The sequence below is a fragment of the Olea europaea genome, chromosome 15 (assembly GCF_002742605.1).
Source record: "Olea europaea var. sylvestris chromosome 15, O_europaea_v1, whole genome shotgun sequence".
Classification (NCBI taxonomy): Eukaryota; Viridiplantae; Streptophyta; class Magnoliopsida; order Lamiales; family Oleaceae; genus Olea; species Olea europaea.
This window is the reverse complement of record NC_036251.1, coordinates 20,878,789-20,890,050: the sequence shown is the minus strand read 5'-3', so window position 1 is coordinate 20,890,050 and position 11,262 is coordinate 20,878,789. Positions and strand designations below refer to the sequence as shown.

At 35.2% G+C, this 11,262-nt stretch overlaps 1 protein-coding gene across 5 annotated transcripts in view; it reads left to right on the top strand.

Moving 5' to 3' along the window:
• Positions 1 to 4,725: 4,725 nt before the first annotated feature.
• The window catches only part of LOC111410438, a 14,965-nt gene continuing 8,428 nt past the window's right edge, over positions 4,726 to 11,262 (top strand). For 3 of the 5 annotated variants that reach the window (XR_002705689.1, XR_002705690.1, XM_023040761.1), the window contains exons 1-3: positions 4,726 to 5,238; positions 6,802 to 6,847; positions 7,336 to 7,413. Coding sequence is in view for 1 of the 5 variants with exons in the window: in XM_023040761.1 (XP_022896529.1) it covers positions 5,171 to 5,238; positions 6,802 to 6,847; positions 7,336 to 7,413 (192 nt within the window). In the remaining 4 variants the exon portion in view is untranslated. Of the gene's footprint in view, positions 5,239 to 6,477; positions 6,848 to 7,335; positions 7,414 to 11,262 lie in introns of those variants that run through there. The other 2 variants (XR_002705692.1, XR_002705691.1) reach the window with 2 other exon arrangements.

Below are 11,262 nucleotides of genomic sequence, written 5' to 3'. Positions count from 1 at the left end.
TCAAAATATGGGTGATTTTGCAAAATTTTTACAAGAATGTGGAATAGTGCTCCAATACACCATGCCAGGAACACCTGAGCAGAATGGTGTTTCTGAAAGACGTAATCGAACTTTAAAAGATATGGTTAGAAGTATGATGAGTAAAAGAAATTTGCCTGAATATTTGTGGGGCGAAGCCTTGAAAACAGCTATATATATTTTGAACAGAGTTTCAAGTAAAGTTGTTGCAAAGACACCTTTTGAATTATGGACATGTCGTAAGCCGAGTATGGCTCACTTTAAAGTTTGGGGATGTCCAGCTGAGGTTAGGATTTATAATCCATTTGAAAAGAAATTAGACCCTAAATCAACTACTGGCTACTTTATTGGGTATCCGAATAGATCAAAGGGATATAAGTTTTACTGTCCAAATCGCGGCACTAGAATTGTGGAGTCCATTACTGCTAAGTTTCTGGAGAACGATTTTGGAGATAGTGGGAGTTCCACGTTGAGAGAAATTCTTGTTGAACCTAATCAAGTTGTAGTTCCAGTTCCTGTTATACAGGAAAGAGTTGGTTCTCAACCAATTGAAGTTGTTAATGAAGAATAGAGGAACCAGGAGGAATCTCCAATTCCTCAAACAACGATTGAATCGGTTCCTGAGCCACAATTTAGGAGATCACAAAGGGAAAGAAAATCTGCATTGTCCAGTGATTATGTTACATATTTATTGGAGAGCGATTTTAATATTGGGCATATTGTTGATCCTGTAACTTATAATCAAGTATTGACAAGTCCTGAGGCAAATAAATGGATAGCTGCCATGGAAGCTGAAATGAATTCCATGGAAAGGAATAAAGTTTGGGATCTTGTTGAACTTCCTCCAGATGCTAAAGTTATAGATAACAAGTGAATTTTCTAAAGTAAATTAGATTCAAAATGAAATGTTGAATGAAAGAAAGCAATATTAATTGCAAAAGGTTTCACTCAACGAGAGTATATTGATTATGTTGAAACCTTCTCCCCTATTTTCGTCGAAAGATTCTTTTCGAATTATTATGGCACACTATGATTTGGAGTTTCATCAAATGGATGTTAAGACATCATTTTTGAATGAAGATCTTTCTAAAATGGTATACACAAAACAACTTGAAGGCTTTGTTGTGAAAGAAAAATAAAACTTGGTATATAAGTTAAACAAATCCTTATATGGCCTCAAGCAACATCTCGACAGGGGTATTTAAAATTTGACAAGTTTATGACATCTCTTGGTTTTGTCGAAAATACAGTTGATCAATGCATTTATCTCAAAATCAGTGGGAGAAATTTTATTTTTCTTGCCCTGTATGTTGATGATATTTTGCTTGCTAGCAGCAACTTAAGATTGCTTCATGAGATAAAGAAAGTGTTGTCTATTAATTTTGAGATGAAAGATATTGGAGAAGCTTCCTGTGTACTTGGCATTGAAATACATCATGATAGGAATCGTGGCTTACTGGGATTTTCTCAGAAAGCTTACATACGACACGCTCTAAAATGTTTAATATGCAGAACTGTGCCGCTAGTGAAATACCTATCATAAAATGAGATAAATTTAACAAAGCTCAATGTCTAAGAAATGAGCTAGAAAGAGAATCTATGAAGACGATGTCGTATGCTAGTGCTATGGGGAGCTTGATATATGCTCAAGTTTGCACTAGACCATGTATAGCCTACGCAGTCAGTGTCATTAGTAGGTTTCAGTCAAATTCAGGACAAGTGCATTAGAAAGTAGTTAAGAAAGTTATGAGATATTTGAAGAAAACTGAAAGTTATATGCTTACATTTCAGCGTACAAATCATCTTGAGGTGGTAGAATATTCAGATTCTAATTTTGCTGGATGTCAAGATGATTTGAAATGAACCTCAGGTTATACTTTTACATTAGTTAGTGGTGTCATTTCTTGGAAAAGTGCTAAACAGACTCTAGTGACATTTTCTACTATGCAAACTGAATTTGTGGTGTGTTATGGCGCCACAGTCCAAACCGTTTGGTTAAGAAATTTCATCTCTAGGTTGAAAGTTGTTGATTCCTTCTCAAGACCGATCATCATCTACTGTGATAACAGTACAGCAGTATTCTTTTCAAAAAATAATAAAAGTTCTGGTCTGTCAAAGCATATTAGCATCAAATATTTGGTGGTTAGAGACAAAGTCAGGGAAGGACAGATGAAAATAGAGCATATCAATATTGAGACAATGATTGCATATCCTTTGACTAAGGGACTCGCTCCAAAATCCTTAAGACATATATTGTTAATATGGGCATTGTGGAAATATTTGATATTTTTGAATAGTGGGAGTTATTTATGAACTATGTTTTGGGCTTGATCCTTTTGCGGGGTACATAGGCAACCCATATGTTTTCGGGTACAGCCCCTTCTGATAATAAAATAATTTTTACCCTATTCATGAACTATTTTAAGCATGCATTTGACTTATGTCTTTTTATATTATTGATATCTTGAAATATGACGTATAAAGACATAAGATGAGTCTCTTTTAGAGATATGTGGCTTCATTTTGATTTGAAGCATTATGAGGACCGATATGAGCACAATTTTTGATCACATTTGGTGCTAAGTTCATACCACATACTACCACATTGGTTGGAGGATGGGGATCCATGTCGATAAGGATGTTGACATTTGTAGTTGTGGAATGGTCTTACATCTCTTAAATTGGTGTAATGACTTCCATGTTCGGTGTTAATAATCTTGTTGGACCGGATCATGTTACGTAAGGTGTCATCATTGGAGCTATACTTTTGTGGCCATCTATGTAGTCTAACCCGAGTGTTAAAACTTTGTTATGGCAATCAAATGTTTGCCCAAGTGGGAGAATGTTGGAATAATTAATTATTTCATATATGGGCTTCACATTGGATTGCAAATTTTACGGATTAGATGTATGGCTTATAATGATATTTGTATTTGGACCAAATTTATTATAGTCGTAATGGGACGGCTCAAATTATTTCCTATATATAAAAGCTAGGTCCCCTCTCCTATCCATATGTTTTTCATTAGCTTGCCCCATTGATAGCTAATACTTTTGTGAGGAGCAAGGAGGGGAAGATCTTGACCGTTATTACAACTACTATTCATATCAATAATGGCTTCTGCAGGTATAAATTCATTTTATTAATTTATTAGATTGTGATTATCGATTCTTAACATGATTAAAACTAAATATCAACATCATAGCCTTCAAATCTTGATACGAACATACCTAAAATTTCTTTTAATGCACGAAATTGATCCTTTTTTTTTTTTTTTTTTTTTATGGTTTCCCATCCGGTTGTTAGTTGAAGGATAATGCCCTTACTTAAATAAAATACATATATAAGACAAAAAGTAAAAAAAGACAGTTCATCCTAACAACCAACTCACCATGAGACCATTTCCAATGAAAATGTGGATTGCTTAAATTTTGTATTATATAAGAAAATTAAAATATCTTTAAAAATTTTATTCAATGCAATTTAAAAGGGACTCCATCAAAATGATGTGATCGAGAAAAATAAATATTTTTTTAAAGCTCTATCAAGATTAAGAAGTTGTGTTAAATATGTTGACTTGGTAAAATTTGGGTTGGACTTCTTAGAGTAGAAAACCATCCATCGAGTCAAGTAATTCGCTATCGAAAATTTTTCTATCACCTATCTCATGACATACTTCTTCTTTCTTTGAATTGGTTCCTGACGTCGATCAATCAAAATTCACCATCAAGAGAAAATGCTAAAAAGTCAAATACTTGACTGTACCCACTACAAGGGTTATTTCATTTCTAAATTCAGACTTGGTTTGCCCAAGAATAAGTTGGGAGTTGAAAGCAAGTGGATAGATAGGTTGTTTTCGATGAATCCCCTATTTAAGAATCAGCTGTTCACGTTGCTTTTGCCATGACACTTCATACAATGCATTGTAAACATAATTTGTACTCAAGTGTTTGCTTATTAGACATAAATGTCATGTAAATTAAAAATCGTTCGATATCTATCTTTTTCTCTGCAACATTATCTTAAAGAAGCCCCTATCAACTTCAATCAAATAAATATTCTATTTAAATACCTTTCAGTTTGCTTATATGACACAACTTTAAAAATAATATGCATTGGAGGTGCTCACACCAAAGATTAATTGGTGTAATGAGTTGTCTTTTTTTAGTCATATTTTTAATTTTTTCCATTAATCTGATTTTAAGTTTACATTAATGATCAATTGGATTGAATAAATCCAAAATGATGTTTGCACAAAGATTTGAAGGTTAGGGGTCAATTGGACAGCAATCCAATAGCTTAGAGATCGTCTGTGTCATCTACATTTTCGCATCATAATTATCAACGCAATTTCGCTCTAAGTGAAGAAAATTTTTGATAGAATTCATACGGAAAGACACTTGGCAACTTTTTATTGATTTTTGATACAATAAACACAAAATATATACTATAGAGATGATGTCAACGCAACATCTATACCATTTCTATCAATAATTAGGTTCCATTTGGTATTCATTTTTGTAAGAATAAGAATGAAAACTACAATTGTTACAGAATTCACACAAGAGATAAAAAATAAAATATAATGACTTAATGTAATAAATAACAATCATATTTTTTTATTTTTGTGATCAAATAATAGAAGTCAAACAGGGACTATGGAATTATTCTTTTCAGTAAGTCCCAAGAATGATTTGAAATTTTTTTTGAATTCCCAATACCTCCGAAATTGACTCCCTCGGAAACCCAACCCGTCGAATTCCCCGCCACCATCTTCCGCCGTTAGAACCGATGGCCCTCTCCACCCCTCCACCGCCCCCTGGCCCTTCTTCCACCATCAGAACACGGCCACTCTACCCTGACCTCCGGCCCCCTAACTCTCAGCCCCTTCCCTTTATTCACCCCCGTCCAGACGCCCTTTCAATCCCAATCCCAATTATCCTCAATTAGCTCCCCTGCCACTCCACCCACAGGATCCTTCGCAGCTTCTCTACCCCGTTGTCAACTCCAGCCGCTGCTTCGTTCTGGTACCGGGACCTCCCTCGAGACCGCCGTTCGTGTTCCCCCACCCGGACCCAGTTCAGTTGCAGGAAAGGCCATGTTATTCCGGACCGATTCATTTGCTTGCATCCGGACGATGTTCTGCCGCTCATGTTGGTGGTGGATTCTTGCCTGGTGTGGTTAAAGGAATTCCTTTCTCATCTTTTCTCCGCCCAAAGGTTTTGTATTCTCTGCTTATATGCGTTCTTGAATTTTTATGGGAAGTTTCGTAGTCCTTGTTCAAGGCCAAAACTGGTGGAAATCAACTGCACCGTAACTGCACCATATATTTCATCACAGCATATCATTCTCGAATCAACATATTGCGACGTGGAATTATGGATTTTCTAGGTCCTGGAGACCATATGCACATGAATGATTCCGAATTTACATTGGGGTAGTTTAAAGGCTAGAGCATCACATAGCACATGAAATTAATACTTGAGAGATGACACATTGATCTTAATCATATGAAGTTCTTACACATTTCATCACTCTGAATTGAATCTTATTTTATTTAGTCTTGATACTAGAGAAAAGACATATTGTTCTTAATTATATGAAGTTCTTAAGTATATCATCAATCACTGCAGTTGATTATAATTTGAAATCTTATTTCATTTGTTTTTAAGAATCATATGATCATCCAAAGTAGATATTTGTATGGGCATCAATCATTCAAAAAAGCTAATTTCAGTTTTAAGATGCGATATTGCAATTACAATTCTTCCATCAATCTCGAGTGGTCATATGAAAAGTATCTTGAGTTGCGTAAGTATGATAGAAATTTGCTAGGAGTAGATGTTCGCATTAATGAGAACTCTTAAGGTCAACATAAACATACATATCATGTAAATGTCGAAATAATATATAAGAGATAAAAGTCATGAAAGAATAAGGCAAAGAAAACCCATATTTAAGTAAGCTTAAGGACCAATGTCAACTAGGGAGTAGGGACCATTATGAAGCGTACATGGAGGTGGATTTGGGCTCTGTTTCATGACGAGCAGGTGAGATAGTGTAGGCTCATAGTTTCTTTTCTCCTTCAAACTACTTTTGAGAATTGTGTTTTTTGTCTTATTCATTAAAATTTTCAATCAAATGAACTGATGACCCCATGATACATGTTTTGGAGAACAAGTCTTCTAGAAAAATTCAACCTTGATATTCAATTAAGGAAAGATTAGTTAGTAGCACTACATAGACACGTTTTTAGCATGGCAGAGCTTCCAAAATTGTTTTTCCCATTTAATTTTCTGTGGTGTTCCAGGTCAGTCCTTCAACTTCAATCTCTGATAGTAATGACCACAAAGACTTACGGTTCTGGAAGTCCTGTGAAGCCATCCAGAAATGCTCATGATTTCCTTTTGCTTTTCTTGCAGAGATAGAAGTAGGAATGATACTTTAGCAGTCACATAATGTCTCTTTGACTTCACAAGTTGATTTTTCTTCTCCAACCAAATGAACTGATGACCCCATGATGCATGTTTTGGAGAACAAGTCTTCTAGAAAAATTCAACCTTGATATTCAACTAAGGAAAGATTAGTTAGTAGCACTACATAGACATGTTTTTAGCATGGCAGAGGTTCCAAAATTGTTTTTCCCATTTAATTTTCTGTGGTGTTCCAGGTCAGTCCTTCAACTTCAATCTCTGATAGTAATGACCACAAAGACTTACGGTTCTGGAAGTCCTGTGAAGCCATCCAGAAATGCTCATGATTTCCTTTTGCTTTTCTTGCAGAGATAGAAGTAGGAATGATACTTTAGCAGTTGTTAGAGATAGGAAGGTAAATAACTGAATATTGTTACAACATGTGCATGTATATATCTTTGTGTAGGTTGCTTGTGTGTTTGTAGGTAAGTACACATGTAAATATTAATGTTGTTAGGATACTTAGGCTTTGTTTGTCTACCATTCTACTATATTATTTTTCTATTGTACTCATTTTTAACCATACATTCTCCATTAAAAATAAAGCAAAAACTTTTACTTCTTTTTTAACCACAAATTTCAACCTCAATTATTATTCCATAATACATTATTCACAAATAATGGGGCACAAACACCCCCTTAAGATTTATTCTTTAACAATCTTTTATAAATAAAAGTGACCAGGTGTTTGTGAAATCATAGCCAATAACTTGCATTTAAATTATTCTTAATTCTTGATGAATTTGAAGTTCTCATTTCAGACCAAATATGCGCTATCAAATGATGTTTCAGCTTTATTTTTTACATACTCGTTGATGAAAATAGCCATTTCGTATGTTGCAGGTCAAAGCATCTGATAGTGCTTCCCTTTATACCCTTTGTAGGTCATGGTTGAGGAACGGTATTCCTGAAGAAATTCAGGTTTGCAATTGAAAATGCTTTTCCAACTGCATTGCGTGTATGATGCCTCTTACTGTTTTTCATGTCTTTTTTTCTTTTTTATCACGGCTGTTGCTAATCAGAATAACCCTCCATGTATCAGCCGGCCTCTGTCACACTACCACCCTCCCCATTCCCCAGCTGATCCCCACCCCTACTCTACGCCACCCCACCCCACCCCACCCCGAGTATCCCCTACCTTGTCTCCACCTCTCACCCTGGGGCTCCCACTCCCCAGCACTGCATCCTCTCTCAAAAAATGGAGCACGGTTCTTGCCTCCTCAGCCTCCACACAGTTAATACCTCTCTCCTCCTGGTCTTGGCCCAAACTCTGCCTCTATTACTGGAATTTTTTTGGGGAATTTGGCCATTTGGCGTAGCTAAACAATGTATTTGATGAAATAACTTTGACCAATAATAAAAACAAATAAAAAATGTAAAAATGTTTTAGTTGGCAAAATGACAAAATTCTCCTTTAGTTGTTAATTTAATGCCTTCCAATTTTACCCATTTCATCCCGTCATTTTTCCTTCAAATTCATCTTAAAACCCTATTTTTTCTCTTGAAAATAACATCTTCTTCTGTTCATCGTCTTCAATTTTAAGTTCTCAAAATTGCATTCATATATTTTCTCCTCTAATTACATTTGAACAAGGCTTTGGTTAGCATACATTTATATTGAAAGAAAGAGGAAAGACGCTCTTAAAAATCTCATCTATGTTATATTTTTATTATTAAAAATAGTATTAAATAATATTTAGTTGGTATTGTTTGCGTATTTAGTGTGCTTTTTGTATTATTTGCAATCATTGAATGTAATAACACCCCAATTGCTATTTGAAATATAGAACACCACTCCAGCCGTTATTTGTAAAGTAAAACGACACTACAGTCGTTATCTGTTGTAGTTTAATTTTTTCAACGAAATGACTCTAATAATTGACTCACTAACGTATATAACAAAAAAAAAATTGACTAGTCACAAAGAACAATTGAAATGACATAATTTTTATATTATTGAGATGGTGAAAATACAAGTTACCACATTTATATGTGTCGATTAAGTTAATAAACATATCTATTAACTTTTGTACGTATTATGTACATATTACAGTATAAATAAGTTCCACTTATTATTTTTCAGGGAAAGAATGGACTATAACTACTTATACTCATATTTATACACTTAACAGCACAAGTATCGTTTTCATGTCCAGTAACGACACTTGTGTTGTTCTGAAATTTTCATCGTATGTGTAGTTTAGATACCAATTTTAAGCATACCGTATATGCATATATTGTATATGCCACTTACCATATTTGCAGGTAGCTTACCGTATATGCAGGTTACCGTATTTACACCTTACTGTATATGCTGCCTACCGTATTTGCAGAAAGCTAACCATATTTGCACAAAATTTTCACAAACTGTTTTTATTCCATTTCGTATATAGTGAGTGACTTACACATATTTGCTAGATATCATACACGCAACTAACATACCGGATATGCACTTACATACGCCAAAATGTAGAAATACCGTATTTGCATAAATTATCTAAATAAATACCGGTTGGACAACTACCAAATCGAATGTTATCAAATTAATTAATTTTCTTCAGATTTTTCTTCTCGACATACAAATAATAAACTGTAAAATTAGATGAAGCACATAAAACAAAATAAACTGAAAAATTTACAAAGTATAAGATTAAACTGTAAATATGTAAATCGCTAAATAAATAAATATGTGAATTGCAAAAAATAAATAAATCTTCAGCTCGAGGCCCGTGCGAACACGGTTTCCTTAAAACATATTCGCCCTCTCATTGTAAGTGCTTGAGATTTAATCCAAGCGTCTGTTTCCCAGGATACAATGGTAAAACCTGTAGAATCTGAGTACTGCAGAAACTACTCCAGCAAACTGATTTAGCGTCTGAACAATATTACCACCACGACTTTGGACAGAAACTAAGATTACGTATACAGACAGAAAAATTATGCAGTATGCAGACTATATTTGTGTGTGCAGATACAGTTTTTTTTCCTGTATTTCGAGTATGCTAGAATTGCCCCAAAAAAATATGAGATTTAGTATATAAAATAAATCTGCCATCTGCACGATTATAAGTAGCCATGAGCCTTTCGGGGCTCGATATTCGATAATTTGAACCCATTTAAGTCGCGAGATGGACATGCCGCTCACATAATTTGGGAGATACTCTCATTACTTTTGTTTCCCAACGAATGTGGATGGTGATTTGTGATTTCACCAATGCGACATCTACAATCAATACCAATTTTGTCGTTATTCGCCACGTAATCAATAATTCTAACTTTCTTATGTTAGGAGGTCTGATCCTTCAGGTCGACGCGGTGGAAATGAAGCGAAATATATGAGAAACCAACAGAATGATATAGGTGCTGTTAAGTCAATAATTTGCAACCACGAGCCTTCCGGGCCTTGATATTCGATAATTTGAACACATTTAAGTCGCGAGATGGACATGCCGCTCACATAATTTAGGAGATACTCTCATTACTTTTGTTTTCCAACGAACGTGAATGGTGACTTGTGATTTCACCAACGCGGCATCTACAATCTATGCCAATTCTACTGTTATTCGTCACGTAATTAATAATTCTGATTTTCTTAAGTTAGGAGGTCTGATCCTTCGGGTCGACGCGATGGAAATGAAGCGAAATATAGGAGAAACCAATAGAACAACACAAGTGCACTTAAACGTCACATGTGTCGTTCTGTCGATAAACACCAGTATGAGCAGTCATGAGCCTTCCAGGCCTCGATATTCGATAATTTGAACTCATTTAAGTCGTGAGATGGACATGCCGCTCACATAATTTGGGAGATACTCTCATTACTTTTGTTTTCCAACGAATGTGGATGGCGACTTGTGATTTCACCAACGCTACATCTACAATCTATGCCAATTCTATCGTTATTCGTCACGTAATTAATAATTTTGACTTTCTTAAGTTAGGATGTCCGATCCTTGAGGTCGACTTGATGGAAATGAAGCGAAATATAGGAAAATCCAATAGAATGACACAGGTACCGTTAAATATCACTTGTGACGTTCTATCTATAAACACGATTATATGCAGCCACGAGCCTTCCGGGCCTTGATATTCCATAATTTGAACTCATTTAAGTTGCAATATGGATATGCCGCTCACATAATTCGGGAGATACTCTCATTACTTTTGTTTTTCAACGAATGTAGATGGTGACTTGTGATTTCATCAACGCGACATCTATAATCTATGTCAATTCTGCCATTATTCGCCACGTAATCAATAATTCTGATTTTCTTATATTAGGAGGTCCGATCCTTCAAGTCGATACGGTGGAAATGAAGAGAAATATAGGATAAACCAATAGAACGCGTTCTGTCGATAAACATGAGTATTAGTAGCCACGAGTCTTTCGGGCCTCTATATTCAATAATTTGAACTCATTTAAGTTGCGAGAGGGACATGTCGCTCACATAATTTGGGAGATATTCTCATTACTTTTGTTTTCCAACGAATGTGGATGGTGACTTGTGATTTCACTAACGCGACATCTTCAATCTATGCCAATTCTACCGTTATTTGTCACGTAATTAATAATTCTGACTTTCTTAAATTAGGAGGTCCGATCTTTGAGGTCGATGCAATGGAAATAAAGCGAAATATAGGAAAAATCAAAAGAACGACACAAGTGTTGTTAAACGTCACTAGTGTCCTTCTGTCGATAAACACGAGTATGAGCAGCCACGAGCCTTTCGGGCCTTGATATTCTATAATTTGAACTCATTTAAGTCGCGA